The 19703-nt window shown below is 37.3% G+C and overlaps 4 protein-coding genes across 4 annotated transcripts; all 4 read right to left on the reverse strand.

The window, feature by feature from the left end:
• Positions 1-200: 200 nt before the first annotated feature.
• LOC106116528 (transmembrane protease serine 9-like) lies at positions 201-5369 on the reverse strand. Its single transcript, XM_013310398.1, has 8 exons — positions 5264-5369; positions 4502-4685; positions 3941-4196; positions 3229-3528; positions 2341-2410; positions 2043-2226; positions 1111-1366; positions 201-521 (listed from the first exon to the last, which is right to left on the reverse strand). The coding sequence occupies exons 1-8, from the start codon at positions 5295-5297 to the stop codon at positions 216-218; spliced, it is 1590 nt and encodes a 529-aa protein (XP_013165852.1). The 5' UTR covers positions 5298-5369; the 3' UTR covers positions 201-215.
• A 4066-nt stretch (positions 5370-9435) lies between these two features.
• Positions 9436-11783, reverse strand: LOC106116556 (trypsin, alkaline C-like). Its single transcript, XM_013310431.1, has 4 exons — positions 11687-11783; positions 10407-10587; positions 10016-10271; positions 9436-9797 (listed from the first exon to the last, which is right to left on the reverse strand). The coding sequence occupies exons 1-4, from the start codon at positions 11724-11726 to the stop codon at positions 9492-9494; spliced, it is 783 nt and encodes a 260-aa protein (XP_013165885.1). The 5' UTR covers positions 11727-11783; the 3' UTR covers positions 9436-9491.
• Positions 11784-12572: 789 nt separating this feature from the next.
• On the reverse strand, positions 12573-15045 carry LOC106116571 (trypsin, alkaline A-like). The gene is made up of 4 exons (XM_013310446.1): positions 14960-15045; positions 14247-14424; positions 13170-13425; positions 12573-12947 (listed from the first exon to the last, which is right to left on the reverse strand). Exons 1-4 carry the CDS (start codon positions 14997-14999, stop codon positions 12642-12644), a joined length of 780 nt encoding a protein of 259 aa, XP_013165900.1. The 5' UTR covers positions 15000-15045; the 3' UTR covers positions 12573-12641.
• Positions 15046-16817: 1772 nt separating this feature from the next.
• LOC106116543 (trypsin, alkaline C-like) lies at positions 16818-18570 on the reverse strand. Its single transcript, XM_013310418.1, has 4 exons — positions 18467-18570; positions 17826-18006; positions 17447-17702; positions 16818-17177 (listed from the first exon to the last, which is right to left on the reverse strand). The coding sequence occupies exons 1-4, from the start codon at positions 18507-18509 to the stop codon at positions 16872-16874; spliced, it is 786 nt and encodes a 261-aa protein (XP_013165872.1). The 5' UTR covers positions 18510-18570; the 3' UTR covers positions 16818-16871.
• Between the last annotated feature and the right edge of the window lie 1133 nt (positions 18571-19703).

Below are 19703 nucleotides of genomic sequence, written 5' to 3' on the forward strand. Positions count from 1 at the left end.
GAAATGGTACTGGTAAAAATGTGATAATAAGATTTTATATAAATATACACAATAGATAACTCCTGACTCTGCTTGTCCGGGTTTTTAATCCAAGATAACCTTGGAATTAGGGGAGAAAATAAACATTTGAACATAGTCTTTATCATTTATTTGAATAGGAACTAGATTTCTGTAACAATTTAAACATGTCATTTAAGTAATATTATATTTAAATTTTAAACAGCATTTTCAACAATCCAGTCAGTATATGACGACACAGCGGTATTTACTCCGGGCGTGGTCTTGTTAGCACATCCTTCACCCCACGCAACGATTCCAATCACAATATTTTCATAGAACACAGGGCTTCCAGAGTCCCCCCAGCAAGGACCTTTACCCCCAACATCAAGGATACCAGCACAGATCATGTTGGTGGTGACCACTCTAGGAGGGTCATTAGCTTCGTATCTCTCACGACACAGATCATTATTGATAGAGAACACGCTGACTTCTTGAAGAACTTCTGCCCGGTCGCCGGGGAACTGGAATATCAAATAAGTCTCGTTAGTTATATTTTTTTAATTATCACTCGCTTAAAACTAAGCCTCCGTGTACACAATACAACGTAAATCGTTAAAACTAATTTCATGTTTGACTCGTTAAATTCGGTCATCTTAAAAATCGCTGCGACTTTTCTCACTACGATCTTAATTAACAGGTTGCGAGCAACTGGCTTTGGCGATGACGGATTTTAAGTCGTTTAGCGTTTATCGCCAGATTTTAAAAATTTATAAAAACACTAGTTGTCGCCCGCGACTCCGTCCGCGCGGGATTAAAAATAGATGTTGACTCAGACCTACTCAATATGCTCACAAAATTTCATGAGAATCGGTCAAGCCGTTTCCTAGGAGTATGGAAACGAAAATTGTGACACGAGAATTTTATATATAAGATTTAAACAAAACCTAATTAGTAGCCTATGTGTTCTTCCAGACCGTGCTCTACATATATGCCAAATTTCAGCAAGATACATGCAACCGTTCTGGAGATACCTTGAAACAAACATTTATCCATCCATCTGTCTATACATTCGCATTTATAACATTAGTAAAAGTAAAATTGCATACATACCGCAGTCATTCCCCAACCTATATGAGTGATAGGTAAGTTATCAGGTGCGACAAACCCACTTGCCACTATAGTCGCTTGTTTGATAACATCAGTGTACTCCAATGGATTCTCTAGGAAAAGCAGAGTAGCATCTCCGTCGTAGTCGTTCAGACCCCAAGTCGGGTGATTGAAGATGATAGCAACTTGTCTGATGATTCCACCAACATTGCGATAAGAACTGCCAGCTCTAATGCGATAGCGTTGCTGAGATGTAGGACTGAAATTAATATATTATAAGAATATCCAGTTTCTAAAAAACTTCAAAAAGAAAGATTTCGCACACATCAAAGTTGATAAAACTCTTCTAGATTAGAAATAGAGAATAAGTAGATTAATGTTCAACAAGTTGTGTTAGTTACACTATTTATAACTTTTTTTTTTTAAATATTAGCAGATTTTTTTGTAAATTTACTAATATTTCTTTAACCATTCCAACTAAGCTCTAGGCTTGTGCTAGGATATGGTTTACGACAATAGTCGAATGGCGGGATTCGAACCCCCGACCTCGTGATCGGATATCCGTACCCTTAACCATTAGGCTATTGAACTCAAGAACGGCTTTACCGATATGCCTGAAAATTGGTGAGGAGTTAGCTTAGAGCCAGGAGACGGACATAGGATACTATTTATTTCGAATTTATCCCTTGAAGAGCTACTTTTTATTTAACTAACTAATATTATAAATGCGAATGTTTAGATGGATGTGATGTGGATGGATGGATGTTTGAAGATATCTCTAGAACGGCTGAACGGATCTCGATTAAATTTGGCATTGTCGCGGGCGGCAGCTAGTATTTAATAATAACCTTAAGAAGTTAGAACGTGCTGGTGGCGCACTAGGGGGACATAGAACATAACTTGAAGTTACCAAATAAAGATTAAGGATCACTTACCTGACATCAAAGCAATGAGCTGCTGATAGTATAGTTCGTCTTGTCAGCACACTGCCACCGCATATTTGAGAGAACACATTTACACCAATCAAATGTTCCACTTGTACAATAATTGGATACTTCTCAATGGTTGTGGGTTCACCACCAACAATTCTATTCACTTGGGCAGCAGAACACGCCACCGCTGTAATGAAAAAAATAATTAAAAATCTAATAAGCCATTGAAAAACAGTCATTAAAACATAAAGCAGTTTTAAATATGTAGAAAGAAATATATATAAAATGATAATGTACCAACCTGTGATATACACAATAAGGATAGACAACAGCGACATCTTTGCTGACAAAAAATAATTAATTGGTGACCACTTTTATATAAATTATTTTATCTATTAATCGATAATTTACAATTTATATCATGTTATAAATTTAGATAATTATAATTTTAATATCTTTTTTTTTAAGTTGTAAATATTTTAAGTCTTCCAAACTGATAGTTTCCTGTTCATGTTGATTACGTAATTGCACATGGAATTCTATGTTATTTGTACCACCATTCACCAAACAATTACGATACTGCAAAGAGTTTAAAATAAAAACTAAAAGTAAATTAAAATTTACTTTTACACTATGTCATGAAATAAATGTCGTTATTGAAGTTAAAACCCTTAACATAAACCTTCTGGCAGCACTGGCGTTAGAGTTTCGCGCTACACCGTAAGGGGCGCCACTGGTGTGTGAATTAGATAGTCTCACATACATATAAATGTATCGAAAGCAGTATTGGTTATACATGTTTAATAATAAAACTTATTCTTAAATAACCTCTTACATATCGTTAGAGTCTATAATATTAGTCATCGGCCGTCAAAAGGTTAACATACGTGTTTAACGGCAATGTTTAACGAAGTAGACAGGATAAATGATATATTTATATGTAAATTCATATGCCAATATACCACGAACAGTTCTTATATCTATCAATATGTAATTGTGTGAAACACTTTCTCATCGATCTACTCAACTCTATAGAATAGTTTACTAAGTAGTACCTTTGAAAAATCTTCAATTAATGGATAAAAATAAAAGTGTAACTGTATAAATGTAAAATTTATTCACTTAAAGTCTGCTCTATTGAACATATTTAACAATATATAGTATTGTATTAAAATAGGAACAATTAGACAGCAGTCTCCACGATCCAGTTGGTGTAGGAGCCGACAAAGGTGCTGACATCAGGGTAGGTTCCGTTGGCACATGTTGTGCCCCAAGACGAGAGACCGACGACGATATTAGTGTAGAGGAGGGGACCACCGGCGTCGCCGAAGCAGGTACCGTCACCAGCGCCGTCCAGGAAGCCGGCACAGATCATGTTGGAGGTGACGGTCTGAGGTCGCGGCCAGTTGAGGTAGCGGCGAGCGCACTCCGCGTTGTTGATCGTTCTTACGGTTACGTCAGTTAAGTATTCGGCACGTTCACCGAAGAACTGCGAGAAGGGAACACATAATTATGCATAATACAACATTACGAAGCAATATCCATATGTTTAAAATAGACACTAGAGACATGAAGTAAAGTGTGTTCACGTTCTGACTAGGGCCGGTTTTACTACGTGGTGCCGAGGAAATTTTTTTAAAAATAAGGAACCTTAGGGGGCGCCCCAGAAGTATCTTCGTATTCCACTCTATACGCGGCGCTTAAGGCGGTAGCTCCACCTCGCCCTACCCCTACACCACTACTGGTTCATCATCAACAAATACCAGTATTTGGCTGCCTCATTTTGTCTAACAGATGTAACTTATTATGAAGACTAAAATCGAGTTTCTAAAATATGATTGATCCAAAGCCTGTTTTAGATTTAACGTTTATAAGAGAATTCAATTTCTTAAAATACTTACTGAAGGTCTGCCCCAACCGGCGTGAACAACTTCAAGATTGTCGGGAATGGCAGCTCCCTGACCGATGATGGTGGCTTGGGCAATGCTATTGGAGTACACGAGAGGAGTCTCCAGCCTGACGACGGAGATATCACCATCGAAACCGTTTTGTCCGAAGGATGGATGGTTGATGATGCGCTCGACGTTATGGATGACGCCACCGGTGTTGCGGAAGGTACTGCCAGCCCTGATACGACGGGTCTGAGGAGGCGCGAGACTGGAAAGTATAATAGAAAGCCATCAATATCAATAGCCAACCCAGAAATCCTTAAAAGGGATCAATTTTCTACTTAAAAGCTTTTTTATACTTTGAAAAGCAAAATAACCTATGTGTTCTTTCAGACTATGTTCTACATCTATTCCAAACATCGAGATCCGTTAAGACGTTCTGGAGATACCTTTTAACAAACATATGGATATCCATCTAAACATTCGCTTTTATATTAGTAAGATTTTAAAAGTGAAAATATACGTATTTAATCAAATTTGTCTTTGAAAAAATAGATTTGTGAAAATACTTACGATTCCCTAAAGCAGGAAGCGGCGCTCACCACATATCTAGTGGTTAGAATGTTAGCGGCGCATCGCTGAGTCCAGATGGCGAATAACTTCCAATTCTCCACTTGAACAACGAAAGGATGCTTCTCGATGGACACAGGGTTGCCACCCACGATGCGGTTAGCTTCAGTGGCCGAACACCAAGCGGCTGCGAAAGACGTAATACAGGTGTTGGTACAAACATTCTCTTCCAAATTTAAAATTTAATCATGTGTGATGTTTCCGTAAGTAAATCAGAGTTATTTTAATAGGCCACATTTGACACATCAAAATCTAACAACGTAACTTTGTAGCGACGGCATAAAATGTTAGGCATAAATGGCTCTTTGAAAGTAGAACTAGACAATTGCTTTTCTTTTTAAAAACGATTACATGTAATATATATATTATGATCGTATCAATCGAACGTCGTTACAACATAGCGTCAGTAAACTCTTTTTCTTTTTTAAACACAAACGATGTAACAAAAAAAATCGAACACGGATATTTGAAAACAACTGAATTCGATTCATTAATCGATTCAATCTAATAATCGATTGATTCACTATAATCCAGATGTCCATTGTCGTCGTTGAACATCCCGATGTTCCCGTTGCTCGTTTACCCCTTATTTCATAAATAAAAAACTGACATATGTCAAATGTGACAAATTAAAGTGGCTGTGCTTACTAGTACTCTGTAATTGGTTGTATCACTTTTCTTAATGACTGTACATTATAAACTTACCCAAGAGAAGGACAGCCCAAGCCAAGCGTGCCATTGTGTTGCGTTCTACTAACTGGATGATGGTGAGGTGATATTGGTTACTTTTATATGATAACTGTTATCGGATATAAGAATTATAGGTCTTAACAGTTGTCTTCAAAAGCACTAATAAACGCAGTGAACGCTAAAAATAAATGATAATAGTAACCAAGTGTTGATTAATTTGCAAAAACAAATTTGGAAACATAACTAAAATTAAAATCTAATTCAAATATTTAAAAATATATTCAAACTAGTTGTTGCCCGCGACTCTTTCCGCGCGGAATTAAAAAAAATAATAAGTAGCTTGTGTGTTCTTCCAGATTATGTTCTATATGTATGCCAAATTTAATTGAGATCCGTTCAGTTGTTCTGGAGATACCGACAAACAAACATCCATCCATCGTAACATTCGCATTTATAATATTAGTAATATAAACAATATCAATTCATACCGGCTGATAGTGTCTTGCTAAAATTTGACATAGTTATAGAGCTTTGTCTGGAAGAACACAGAGGCTACTCTAATTGAGATATCACTCCGCGCGTTCGGAGTCGCGGGCAACAACTAGTATTAGAATAATCTAGAAACTGACCGTGTGTGCATTCAAATATAGAATCCTAAAATAATAAAACTTTATTTTATCTAATCACCTTCCACTGTTTTCTTCGAAGTTGTAAAATTATTCATCATTTTCAGTTTAGCGAAAGCCTTGATCTTTGAACATTGGTATCGTTATTGTTTTCATTCATTCATTTAATTTAAAAGTTTTTTTCCTTTGATACAATGGTACTATAATTTTCATTTTATTTAACTTTTACCTCCATGTATATATTTACAAAGAAATCATAATTATGCTATCCTTCCAGTTTATCTTCTCGAGGTTTTTGTCGTCCATATCCATCCGTTTTTCGTCATTTCAGTCTTCACTCCATTCTTAATGAAGTCATCTTTCACGTGATCTACGTAGTTCTTCCTCGGCCTATCTCTACCGGTGTATCCCTGTCTCTACTCTAACGCTACTCTAATAATTGTCCCTTTTATAAACTGCCTAAGAACTACAACATAAGAGTTTTTCACAGCTTATATTGCTTTGATTTCAAATATGTAAAATGTTGTGTGGTGTTTAGTTTTATCTTAAATAAAGCCTTCAGAGAGTGTACAGGAATTGAAAGCCACCCAACTGTTTCGCAGTGACAAGCTAGTTTTATCCGCTTTCCCGTTCTACCTTCCTTATATAAAACGGAAGGGAAGAGGAAGCGAATGTGACGAAGGAGGGAACGCATAGGAAGGGGATATATCCTTTTCTTGCGTGTCCCCTCGTCCGTCGATTGAAGGTAGGCAACGCATCTGCAACTGCGCACGTCTATGGGGAGCGATCGCTCCGCTATTTCGACGTATTCACGTGGCCCCTTGCTCGTTTGCTACCTTATGATATAAAAAAAATAATAGGGAAACAGAAAAAGAACTTTAACCTCGTTCATAACCTTTAATATTTGGAAGCCAACTATTTACTTATCTATTACCGCATTAAAGATATAATTAGGTTATTGATAAATTTATTCTTAACGATAACATACTAACACTGAAGTCGAAAGTTTTATTGAACTTGAGATATCAAGGAAATAGCTTTAGGGTTGTCACATTTGTTAAAATTAGATTATATGAGAAAATAAAACGACAACGGCTCTCAAAGATAGGTTACGTACTTGATTTTACAATACAATGCACCTTTATTTGTACAAGGTGGCAATTTAACAAAGTAAACATCTCGTCCACAATCAATTCTATTAGGGGCACAATATAAGTTCATTGTTACATAAAAAGGGCGGAAAGGTAGATAAGAAAGAGAAGAAGGAAAAAATGGCGAAATAATATGTTATCTTTCCGTAACTTTAGGTATAATTTCGTTAACATATTTTGATGTTTTTTAATGTTAAGTGGCAACCCTAACAATATAAAGATTAAAACTGTACATTGCTATTAAAATTAATACTTTCGTGATAGAGCTATGTAAAGGATGTGGCAGTTCGCTGGTGGTGGCTTATCACAAGATTACACTAAGAACTAGATAATATTTAGCCTTGATATCTGTATATATGCATCTATATACTTAATTCAACATAAAATCAAATAAAATCCAAACAATTTTAAACTGAATTCTTGTGTACAAATTAGTTGGTTATGGACAGCATCGTTGGTGTATTTGACCTTGACTTACTGAACTTACATTGGATTCTGACTCTTGGACCAGTGGACTAATGGGGTTAAAATTCACAGGGAGAACTTGCATCTGTCAACGAGCCATCGAGATGGTAAGTTACTTTCATTTGTTTAACAACTTCTCAGCCGTGATTTGCTTTTTTTTAAATTAAAAATATTTGTTAGGATCACATTAGTAGACTTTTACTGGTTATATACATTATAGTTTCTGTTTTGTTAAAGTTTTTTTTCATACGGTGACAAACGAGTTAGCGGCTACCCGAATAGCTCATAGATTCGCAATTGCAGATATGTTGCCAACCTTTAATCGACGGAGTTGAAAACTCATAACAAAATGATATATCCCTTCTCATACTTTCCCTGCTCGGGCAAAAAGTGGACTTAAATTAGGCTTCCGACACACTCATCAGACGAAGTATGGAATTGCTTCCACTTTACTCGTGACTCGTGTGTGGTCATAGTACTTTACCAGGCTAGGCCCATTCATGCAACAGATGATGTTGCTTGCTATCAATGTTATCAAGGAAAAAGAAGAGAATGAAAGTGATAATAAAAATTAATAAAGTTCCACAACATGCGTAAGGTGGTACGGTAGAATGTCGTGGTTATTTTTTAAATTGTAGAAAATTCCAGACTAGTGCTGATTTTTATAATACTTATTTGTTGCATAAGTAAATGTTTTTTCGACATTAATCTCTTTATCATGCGTATTTATTGCAGCTTTATATTGTCGATAATCTTTACAACTGCAATAAAATTAAATATTATATAGCCTATGCTACCCGGGGATAGTGTAGTTTCCCAAACAGAGCTTTTCTCTTTATAATATTACTTTAAAAAAGGATAGTTAGAGTATAGGATAGGAGCATAGTTAAGGGATGCAAAACAGATTTAACAAATAGTTATTTTTAATAAGAAATAATATATTATTAGAGAGTGGAGGATGCATCAAAAAATGTTCCTAAGCATTATTTTTTGAAAAATAAATATTTTACTACTAGCCCCCCTCTTCTCTTAATCATCGACTGGCGACGTTTTTTTTGGTAATCAAATCAAAAAAAAGATAACTTATATAGCATTAATATTTAAAACTTAATAAGTAGCCTATGTGTTCTTGCAGACTATGTTCTACATGTGTCCCAAATTTCATCAAAATCCGTTCCGTAGTGTCTTACAAACAAACATCCATCCATCCATCTAAAGTCTTGCATTTATAACATGACGTAAGATTATAATTTTGTTCATTTTTGGCAATCAACGAAACTTATTCTAAAGACATTCCTATTTTTTATTTCACTGCCCTCTAGTAGTGACTTGTGGGACTACATCGTTTTTTTTTAGTAACATTTGATTACAGATGGCGCTAAACATATTTTATAGTGGAACAATTTATGTAGTTTCATAAATTATCCGATAGAGGCCACTAAACTGGTAAATGTCGAAAACTAACAACTAACGAAGTCTTGGACAGTAGTGTTTAATCTTATCTTACTAACATTATAAATGCAAAAATTTTGATGGATGGATGGATGTTTGAGGTATCTCCGGAACGGATCTTGATGAAATTTGGCTAAAATGTAGAACATAGTTGGAATAACACATATGCTACTTATTAAGCTTCTTTTACTCCGCGTAGACGCAGTCGCGGGTGACAAGTAGTATTGCATAAATATATTTAAATAAATATTTTATATGAACAATAATTGATTGTCGTCCAATGCTGTTTAATCAGATATTGCGTAGCTTTTAAAGCTTTGATAATTTTTATTTATTATACTTTACTGATAATTACGATGAGTAAAGATATTGACTCGGCTCACTTAATTACAAGCACATCGGCGTTATTTTCTTTTTGTATGATGTAAATTACTAATTGAATGTAAAATTCATACACATGTACCATTATCATGGGTCAGAAGGTAATTCAAAATAATTTAAATATTAAAGTAGCTTTTATTTTAATAACTAAACATATTATAAACTATTTCACACGGCGGTGTCACGAATCCAGTTAGTGTAAGGAGAAACGGCGGCGCTGACACCGGGGAAGGTGGCATTTGCACAGCCCTCGCCCCATGAGACGATGCCGACAATGATATCCCCAAAGTACAAAGGACCACCAGAGTCTCCTTGGCAAGCGTCACGGCCTCCGATGTCCAGGAGACCAGCACAGATCATGTTTGGTGTGACGATGTCCTGTCGCGGACTGTGTAAGTAGCGCTCCCGACAGAGGTCGTTGTTCACGGTATAGATTGTGGTGTCCAGAAGAACGCTTGATGCGGGACCTCCTTGCTGTGAATGAATTGGAAATGTTTGAAATATTGTCACAGAGCAGATGTTTTTGTGATGTTTCTGTTCATATCACATAGCTAACAGATTACTAATTATTGTTCGCCGTCTACTTACATTTCCTTTTACTCTAAGCTCGCATGTAAAAGGTCTCTCAATCTTTTCAAGACTAAGGATTGTTTTAAAAGATCTACGGTAATATAAATACAAAGTATACTAACCGAAGTGGCGCCCCATCCGGCGTGAACGACCGGCACATTGTCGGGCACTTGTGTGTCTGGAGCGACAATGGTCCCTTGCTGGACGACGGGTGAGTAGACCAGCGCTGTCAGCAGGCGCACCACGCTGATGTCACCGTCCATGCCCAACAAACCGTAACTTGGGTGATTGAACTCCCGTTCAACGTACACAATGGACCCACCAAAGTTCCTGTCTGCGGTACCAGCCCTGATGCGACGGCGGGTAGGCTCATACAGGCTGAAATCGACAAGTAATCCATTCAACCTTAAATATTCCTCGGAAGCCTCACATCAGATTAGTTTTAATAGCATTGAGATTCTTTTATTAGTAAGATGTCAGCGTTATCGATTATAAAATATTGTTTCTACTTACAATCCAGCAAAGCAATGTGCTGCGGACAAGACGTATCTGGAGGTGAGAATGTTGGCGCCGCATGTCTGCGACCAGGTGCCCGAGAAAACGCCCAGTCCGTCCACCTGCACGATGGAGGGATACCTCTCTATGGGCGCCGGCTGACCTCCCACGATACGACTGCCATTCGCCACCGCAATGCCTGAAAATATACATTGGTAATTATTAATGGATAAGACCTCACTACCCTGAGTTAATTGCTCGTGAAAGTGAGAGAGAGATCAGATACTATTCTATAAGTCTGCCTATTCTCACCTATAACAACGTTGTCAATGATCTAATCCCTCTTATGACGCATACGAGTTCAAAAATGTATCGTCGCCAAATTCTAGTTTGCCTTTCAGCCAGTCACGCTTATTGTTTTTATCTAATAATTTTGTATTGGAATATTGCAAAATCTTTGAGACAAAAGTGATAATGACTACCAATATATTTTGTATTTAATTACCTTTTATCGTTTAATCTACATCCTGCAATAAAATTGTAAGATAAAATGCAATAAAAGCAAATGTCGTGGAATGGGATTAAGATATCAAATTTTGAAGATATAGTCATGAAGTAAAACATTTTATATGTGATAAAATGTCGAAATGTAGTCTATGCATTAGACTTTAAGCATTTATGTGTAACTACTAACAGATAGGAGCGTCGGTGGCTCAGTGGTTAAGCAGTTGACTTGCAATCAGCAGGTCCTGGGTTCGAATCCCGCCATGTACCAATGTATTTTTCGATTTTCGATTTACATATGTACATTTATCCGACGTTCTTACGGCGAAGGAAAACATCGTGATGCAACCTGCACATATCTGAGAAGAAATTCAAAGATATGTGTGAAGTCAACCAACAACCCTCGGTGGGGACGTATAGTGAGTTGATGATGACTAACAGATTCGATAGTAAAAATAGAACCATGCACTTTTTTACTGCCTCTCTCATATCCTCATACTCCCTTACTTACTCACACTCAGAATCTTTAATTCTTCACTATGGGAATGCTTTAGTATAGATTTAATTCAATAAATTTGAACCAATATGTCACCGGATTGTCCAGAAAGAATCAGTAATTCATAAATTTCGGTGTTAGAACAAACGTTTAAAATTATCAATATATTTACAAGCGTAGAATAGTAACTTATTAAACGTCTAGATGGAACATTGGTCCATAGTTCAGAGTCTTCTCATTCAGATTATCTATGATCTAACAGTTCGTTGATGATGATAAGATTTTTAATTATATTTACCTGCGAGCAGCAACATGGACAAAGCCAAAGGAGACGCCATGGTGAACCTTCTGTAAACACGCTGGCAGCAAGATGGATTCTATTATCGATGCCCACAATTTATAGTGCAATTTATCAGAAATAATAAAACTACCGAATCGTTAATCCTATCTATAAATTAATTGTGATAATGATACCATTCCTGTGCTAAACTATGTTGGTAATCACAAAAAATATAAATATATAAAAAGAAACTAGTATGGGACTAGTAGTTGTAGACCTCAACAACATCTTTTGCACGAATGGCTGACTCGCCCGATACAATACCATGACCACACAGACGACAGATGTGAAGTAGAAGCAATTCCGCATTTCCTCTGACGAGGGTACGTGCCTTAGGCCTTATTTTATTCCCCTTTCCTCTCCCGAGGAGGGTACTGTAGTATATGCATAAATGTAGTGTTGTTTGTCTCGAGCGTACGCGTAATAAGTACGTGCCGGAGAGTGGGGGCGTTAGTCAATGTCAGACCTTTGGACCGGCAGCACGTATCGGTACGTGAACGAGCCAAATATAGCACACCGAATGCTACAGGGACGATTGAGGGTAGGCAACGCAGCTGTAATTGCAGATGTCGCTTTTTTGGGAAATCCAAGTGACCGCTAGCTCGTTTGATACCTTATCATGTAAAAAAAACGCAATCCAAACTCTTTTGATATGTTTCAAAAAACCTGCTATAACTATGGCGAATCTTTGGATTAGAATATTTACGCAATTAACTATTTTATGATTAACAGTGATATTTATGTCATGTGACCTACCTATCATATAAGTCAGTACCTAACGAAAGTTTCCTTTAAAATTTAGGATATTCAATAAAGAGAGTAAAGGATGAAATGAAAAATACTATTTAATTGGATCCAGGTGGCCAAAAAATCTAAAGTGCAATCTTTTATTTAACCAAAAATTCATAACGATTTAAATCGCTGTCGCCACAATCCAATCCGTGTATGATGCAACTGCAGCGACAACTCCTGGGAAGGTATCGTTGGCGCATCCGATACCAAAGGAAATAGTACCAATAAGGATGTGCCCGTAGTACATCGGACCACCAGAGTCTCCATTGCAAGCGTCGCGACCACCGACATCCAGAATACCAGCACAAATCATGTTCTCGGTTACGACGAATGGGTAGGGACTTTCGTCATAGCGTTGAGCACACAATTCTCGGTTGATAGTAAAAACAGTTGTATCAAGCAGAACATCAGAAGTTGGTCCACCTTGCTGTAATAGAAAGAAAGACAATGACAGTCAAATCACGTTAATCATCAGAAGAATGAGTCTCTGAGTAAAGAAGTAAAATGAAAAGTAAAACATAGCGGCTTCAAACGCGAAGATGTTTTTAGTAGAGGAGTTAAAGTGCTAACCATAGTGTACTCTTAAGGTACGAATACAGCATTTATGTTTGTATATTGAAAGTAAGTCGAATAGTGTCATTGTGCTAACCCTTATAGCGCCCCATCCGGCATACACGACGGGCATGTTATCTGGTATTTGTGATCCCTGTGCGACGATAGTAGCCTGCTGGATTGTAGGGGAGTAGATCAGAGCGGACTGCAGCCGCACCACAGAGATGTCACCGTCTAAAGCCAGCTGACCGAAAGTAGGGTGGTTGTATACTCTCTCTACATATACTACCATGCCACCGACGTGCTTTTGTGCTGTTCCCGCCCTGATTCGGCGCATAGATGGATCGAATCCACTGGAAAAGTATTTTCATTATTTACTCTTAGAAAAAAATAGCAAAAATTAATATGTACAAAATTGCTAGCTATCTTAAACAGCAGGCGCCCGCGAATTCGAGAGCGCAGATTTTTAAATAAAGTAGCTTAGAGCTGCCTTTCGTTCCTAGTCTCGTCAAAATTGATCCAACCGCTCCGAAAATTAATCGAAATAAACATAGACAAACAGATTTAGGGACAAACAAATTTTTTTTTTTTCGTTTTGTATGTTACGAACAAATCTATACTTTTGTACATCATAATAACTTTGAAATGAAATCATTCATTGTAACATGTAGGAAACAATTCTGCATGAATATAGATTATGTTATTTTATATTATATAGCTATATTCTATATCCGTGCCAAATTTCATCGAGTTTCCTTGTGCCGTTCCGGAGATACCTTCTAACAAATGTCTATCCAACCATCCATCTACGTAAACATTCCCATTTATAATATTAGTAAGATAGGTGCCTCCCGTGACTCCGTCTGCGAAGGGTTAAAAAATAGATAGTAGACCTACTAAAATAAATATAAAATTTAATAAAAATCCGTTAAGCCGTTACCGAAATATATGGTAACTATCCTTGTGACACGAGAATCTTACTAATATAAAATGGAAAAGATGGATGGATGGATGTTTGTTAGAAGATATCTTCGTAACGACTCAGCGGATCTTGATAGAATTTGGCACAGATGTAGAACATAGTCTGGAAGAACACTTAGGCTACTTATAAAGTTTTTTTTTTAATTCCGCTCAGACAGAGTCGCGAGAGAACAGCTAGTTTTAAAAGATTTACCTTCCGTCGAAGCAATGTGCAGCGGAGAGTACATATCTGGTGGTGAGGATGTTGGCTGCACACCACTCTCCCCAGATGCCGCTGCTGAAAGCATTTACTTGTACGATGGAGGGATACCTCTCTATGGGCGCCGGCTGACCTCCAACGATACGATCGCTTTCTGTAGCTATCACAACGCCTGGGGAAAAAAACGTTTGTTTCATATCAAAAAATTATCATGTACCCTAAATTGAGGCTTTACTTGCTCTTAAGCTTAGAGTTAGATCTGCTTTACCTCGTCAAAGAAATATAATCTTACTAATATTATAAATGAAGTGAATGTTTGGATGTATGTTTATTAGAAGGTATCTCCAGAATTCTCGGATCTCTCTTAAATTTGCCATATACGTATGTAGAACATAGTCTGGAAGAACACATTGACTACTAATTAAGTTTTTTTTTTAAATTCAGACAGCTAGTTAGCCTAATTTAGTCCTCTTTCCCTTCCCACCCTTTTTCTTACAAAGAAAGGACAGGAAGTGGAAGTGGGCTTTTCGGATCAGAGGATGCATGGAAAGGGAAAATATTTTCTTTCCCCCCTCCTCCGTCGATTAAAGGTAGGCAGCGCATATGCAATTGCGTATGTCTATGGGCAACGGTCACTTCGCTATTTCAGCGATTTCAGATGGCCCCTCGCTCGTTTGCCACTTTATGATATAAAAACAAAATAATACCTGTGACTAACAATATGAAACAGAGAGCCTCAGCCGCCATTGTCAAGGTATTGTTGATTCCTGAAGATATTAGTTAACTTTCTAGTCGTAACTCACTATTTATAGTTAACCTTATTATCTATTCACAATAAACTTTAATCTACAAATTTATATATTATTTGATTAACCAATGATAAAATATTATGAGTAAAACTTCCTGTCTTACCTAATCTAAGTCCATGGAAATGCTACTTATTGTCAATACTACGCTACTTATTGTGGATTTCTGAGACCAAAAGCGCTATGAAAAACATATCGACATCTCTGTCAATATCTTTGACAAAAAAGAGAGAACGATATAATTAAAACAATTCGTTCTCAGAAACCGACGTCTATAAACATATAGCAGTTCCTGAAAGATTTTTTTTAAATCGTAAACAAAAAGGGTAAAACAACTATACAGATTAATTTCGATTCAATGGTAACTACAAATTTAAATAACTTTTGTATTGACAAAGACCTTTTTATTGCTTCTAAAGAAACTCACTGATTATCCAGAAATACTTGTTATTAAATCATAAGGTGGCAAACGATCGAGCGGCCACCTCAAATCGCTGAAATAGCCAACGGAGGAAGGTATGCACATTTCCCTTTCCATGCATCCTTTTCTTATTAGAAAGAGGGTGGGAAGGGAAATAGGACTAAAATTAGGCCTATCATAAAATACCTGCTAGTAGAAGTAAGAAAAGAGAATATTGAAGCGACGCCATTCTTGTCTCTGATTGTTTGATTGTAGCTTCCCCTGCAGCACGCCTCCGGAAATTGAAGTAAATTATTAAACTTGCTCATAATTTATATCTGTTATATACTTGCGTTGTGTTAACAATCTTTTAATATATCTAATCGCTAATCCTTTATGTTTATTGAATTATTAATTGTCCTCGCTAAGGCGTAAAAACCGTAAAAAAAATTAGGCGATGTAAGTTCTCCTCCTGGAAACTTTCCAATTTATTACCCGATTTCCGATATACATTTTAATCAGCGATTAATCAATGAAGATAGGAGAAAATCAAATTTTCGTTGGAAAAATACTATAGTAAGTTATTATACTATAACAAGACGTAGGCTATTCGTAAACAAGGCAACGTCAAAATTAGTATTGCATGACTGCGTCTTTAGAATCGCAATACGCGCGATCCGAAATGTTAGGAAGAAAATCCGACAGTGTGCTGATATACTGGCGCAACACTAGCTGGCCTTACTAAAATGTCGACGGTTATATCCCCTCACTAATAATTCTGAAACTTGACTTTGTAATGAAAGAGCGCCATTTGCGCCAAAGGATAATAACTATAATGTCTGAAACTACACACAACTTTGAGTCGTCGAAACGCGTCCTCTCTTTTGTCAGTACAGGCATAGCGACTAGATGTCAACTGTATAAATTTGCTCCACCATCTTGAAAATCAGAAACACAAACATTGGGCCTAACTTAGTAACAATCGCCTCCGTGTCGTCATCGTTAATTATTTTAAAATGAATATGAGATTTAAACTTATATAAAAACGAGATGTATTAGTATGAGATTTGTTTACGCCCGACAGGGGCGATACGATGGCGATTAAATAAATATTCGTGCTAGGCCCACAGGTTGCGAGCTTTGGCAATAATGGATAGAAATGTATACAACGCGCGATATATACGAACCTCTATTAAATTCTACAGCGTAAATCGCTTAGCAACTATACTTTTCGGGTTTCGAAGATTCTCGTTGCCTTGTATACGAAAGACTTAATAATAATTATAGTTCCAATGAAGAAACTGGTCACTACCACTTTGCATATAAATATTCGGACATGTGGGTACAATAGAGATTTAATTAAAATGAAAGCATCTTTCATATATTTTATTAATCTTAAATACGCAATAATCTTTATATGGCAGTTGCCACGATCCAGTCAGTGTAAGCAGCGACAGCAGCGTTAACTCCCGGGAAGGTGGCGTTGGCACAGCCTTCGCCGAAGGAGACAATGCCCACGAGGATGTGGCCGTAGTACAACGGGCCACCGGAGTCCCCTTGGCAGGCATCCTTGCCTCCAACATCAAGAAGACCAGCGCAGATCATGTTCTCGGTGACAATGTCTTGGCGGGGAGAGTTCTTGTATCGTTCCGTGCACACCTGATTGTTGACCGTGTAAACTGTCGTGTCCAACAGGATATCGGAAGATGGACCATCTTCCTGTAGAATTATAAATAATATGGTTTATAATACATTCCAAACGAGCAATACCAAGTAGAACTATATGCCAAATTTCCCGTTTGATCTAACAAAAAGATAAATCCTCTGGATTTTAGGAAAAGTCTGAATGTACATACTTTACCTAAGGTTGCTTAATAGTTAGATAATCAACGGTGGTCGGATCAAATGATTAGATTACTTGTACTTCGTGTATTCCGTTTCACAAGAATACAACACATTGGAGAACTAAATTCTAATGAAGTACTAACCCACATAGCGCCCCATCCAGCGTATACTGTGGGAGCATTGTCCGGTACTTGTGAACCTTGGGCGATGATAGTGGCCTGCTGGATGACAGGGGAGTAGATCAGAGGTGATTGCAGCCGCACCACGGTGATGTCACCGTCCATACCCAAGAGACCGTAGCTGGGGTGATTGAACTCCGTTTCCACGTAAACTACCATGCCTCCAACATGTTGCTCCGCTGTACCCGCCCTGATGCGCCGTCTAGAGGGCGCGTACATACTGGAAACATACTTTAATTAGTCGACAGATAATTTGTATACTAAGGTAAGTTATAGGTAGCAAGCCAGTGACTAGTCACCTGACTTAGAGTAGACTTGAGGTATAAGAGCTGATGATACTTACAATCCATGGAAGCAATGTGCAGCGGAAAGAATGTATCTGGTAGTAAGTATGTTCCCCGCACAGAATTCCACCCAAGCATTGCTGATGCTAAGAGCGTTTACTTGCACTATTGAAGGGTATCGTTCAATTGGCGCCGGCTGACCTCCTACGATACGATCGCTCTTTGCGAACACTGCAATGCCTAGAAACAAATGGGGTCATAATTTCAAATTTGAATTATATTTTTTAATTACATAAAACCATTGAAACTATTGGGCTGATTGTAAAAATTATTTTACAGTTTGAATGCTTTATTGTCCGTGAATAATAAAGACTAACTAACAAGACGCCCTAAGAGTAACCTTTATTTATTGTTATAGAATTAAAATAATAACTTGGTTAAAAAGCAAATTATCAAAATAAAAATAAAAATAAAATTTTTAAGCGCTCTCTTCTTTTATAATTATAATTAAAATTGAATAAAATATTAAAAAAACACTATTTATCTTACTAATATTATAAATGAGAATGTTTGGATGGATCTCGCCTAAATATCACATAGATGTAGAACAATTTGAAAGCAAACAGGGTAAATATTTTTTTTAATAGCGCGCGGACAAAGCCACGGACGACAGTTGGTTATAATTTAAATAAAGAAATACCTGCGAGTAATAACGCGAACAAAAAAACTTGAGGCGACGCCATTCTTGACTTCCGGCCACCTATCGGTAATGATTTTAATTGAAGTATAAATTGTCGCTGTCAATTTATATCTTTATTTTGCATTATCTGTTCTTAATCTATATCCTAATCTGTTTTACTTATTGTCGATTGATATAAATTTTGTTTAAAACCTCCAATAGTAATTTTTCTAAACGAAAAGATTGACACTTTAGTATCCGATTGTACACTAATTCTGGAACTATTATAGATAGGCTGTTGCCCGCGATTCCGTCCGCGCGAAATAAAAATAAAATAAATTAGGAGCTAATGTGTTCTTCCAGACTATGTTCTACATCTAAAACGAATTAAAGGTTAATAATAGCAGTGTACTTATTTAATAATTTAACTGTGGGTTTCTGAGACTACAATCCTCTGCTTTGTTAAATATAATGACAAGGATGGTGATATGTTTCATGTCGGTGAGAATGTCGTCATTATGATTAACGCTGGCTGTTTTTCTTTATGCTTTCCTGATGGAACAGTTGTGGAGTAAGTACGTGTTATCAAACAAAACATACTGCGTTCCTAACCCAATCAAAACAGGTGACCACACTCTGTGATGATTTCTACATCACTTGGCATTTACTGCAATATGACTGATCGTTAGAGTGCATTCCATCACATAAATAAGAATACATAGATGTTAAACTTATAGAGTGGTCAGTTCTGTTAATAGCAAAGGAGAACAATATTAGAGTTAACAATACTTTGTCTATGTCCATCATGTATTTCTAATCTTTTGTTGCATCAGATCAGAAACACACGTCTTTTTCATCTTTCAAAGATAGAGCATCAAAGGCAGCACTGCAAGCGCCCCTTTGTGTCCGAGTCTGACCCCCTTATGCCCGGCGCCATGGGCCGTCGCCCCTTCTCGCTTTACTTCTTCTGACCCTAGTTCGAACCTACTCTAGATAGTCGTGACAAAATATAGCAAAAAAATTGACCATCTCTGCAATATTTATTGCCTATGTGAGTCCAGGTCGGCGCCTAGCGTCAGTCTTATAAAATATCAGCTAATTACGTCCGTCGCGCACTGATCGCCCGTCAGCCGGGCCCCGCGAATTATTTATGTCTAGGCTAATAAGCCAGGTGACCGGCGCGTCACTCGTTAAATTAGATCCCGCGGTATGCTCGCGATGCGTTTGATCCGAAGCATACCTGCCGCATGCATATGCT

The sequence above is a fragment of the Papilio xuthus genome, unplaced genomic scaffold, assembly GCF_000836235.2.
Source record: "Papilio xuthus unplaced genomic scaffold, Pxut_1.1 DF827714.1, whole genome shotgun sequence".
Taxonomy (NCBI): domain Eukaryota; kingdom Metazoa; phylum Arthropoda; class Insecta; order Lepidoptera; family Papilionidae; genus Papilio; species Papilio xuthus.

Bases quoted from the DNA above. Each gene is read 5' to 3' on its own strand.
- LOC106116528 (XM_013310398.1), bottom strand. From the start codon at position 5,297: ATGGCACGCTTGGCTTGGGCTGTCCTTCTCTTGG. The intron at 4,197-4,501 runs GTAAGTATTTTC...TATACTTTCCAG, and splicing joins GCTTCCTGCTTTAGGGAATC to TCTCGCGCCTCCTCAGACCC. The intron at 2,411-3,228 runs GTCTAATTGTTC...TTTATATAAAAG, and splicing joins ACTGGATCGTGGAGACTGCT to TGGTCACCAATTAATTATTT.
- LOC106116571 (XM_013310446.1), bottom strand. From the start codon at position 14,999: ATGGCGGCTGAGGCTCTCTGTTTCATATTGTTAGTCACAG. The intron at 14,425-14,959 runs GTATTATTTTGT...TTTTTTCCCCAG, and splicing joins TTTCATATTGTTAGTCACAG to GCGTTGTGATAGCTACAGAA. The intron at 13,426-14,246 runs GTAAATCTTTTA...ATACTTTTCCAG, and splicing joins GCACATTGCTTCGACGGAAG to TGGATTCGATCCATCTATGC.
- LOC106116556 (XM_013310431.1), bottom strand. From the start codon at position 11,726: ATGGCGTCTCCTTTGGCTTTGTCCATGTTGCTGCTCGCAG. The intron at 10,588-11,686 runs GTAAATATAATT...GTATATTTTCAG, and splicing joins GTCCATGTTGCTGCTCGCAG to GCATTGCGGTGGCGAATGGC. The intron at 10,272-10,406 runs GTAAGTAGAAAC...TGTCGATTTCAG, and splicing joins GCACATTGCTTTGCTGGATT to CCTGTATGAGCCTACCCGCC.
- LOC106116543 (XM_013310418.1), bottom strand. From the start codon at position 18,509: ATGGCGTCGCCTCAAGTTTTTTTGTTCGCGTTATTACTCGCAG. The intron at 18,007-18,466 runs GTATTTCTTTAT...ATTTGTTTCTAG, and splicing joins GTTCGCGTTATTACTCGCAG to GCATTGCAGTGTTCGCAAAG. The intron at 17,178-17,446 runs GTTAGTACTTCA...ATAATTCTACAG, and splicing joins CTGGATGGGGCGCTATGTGG to GAAGATGGTCCATCTTCCGA.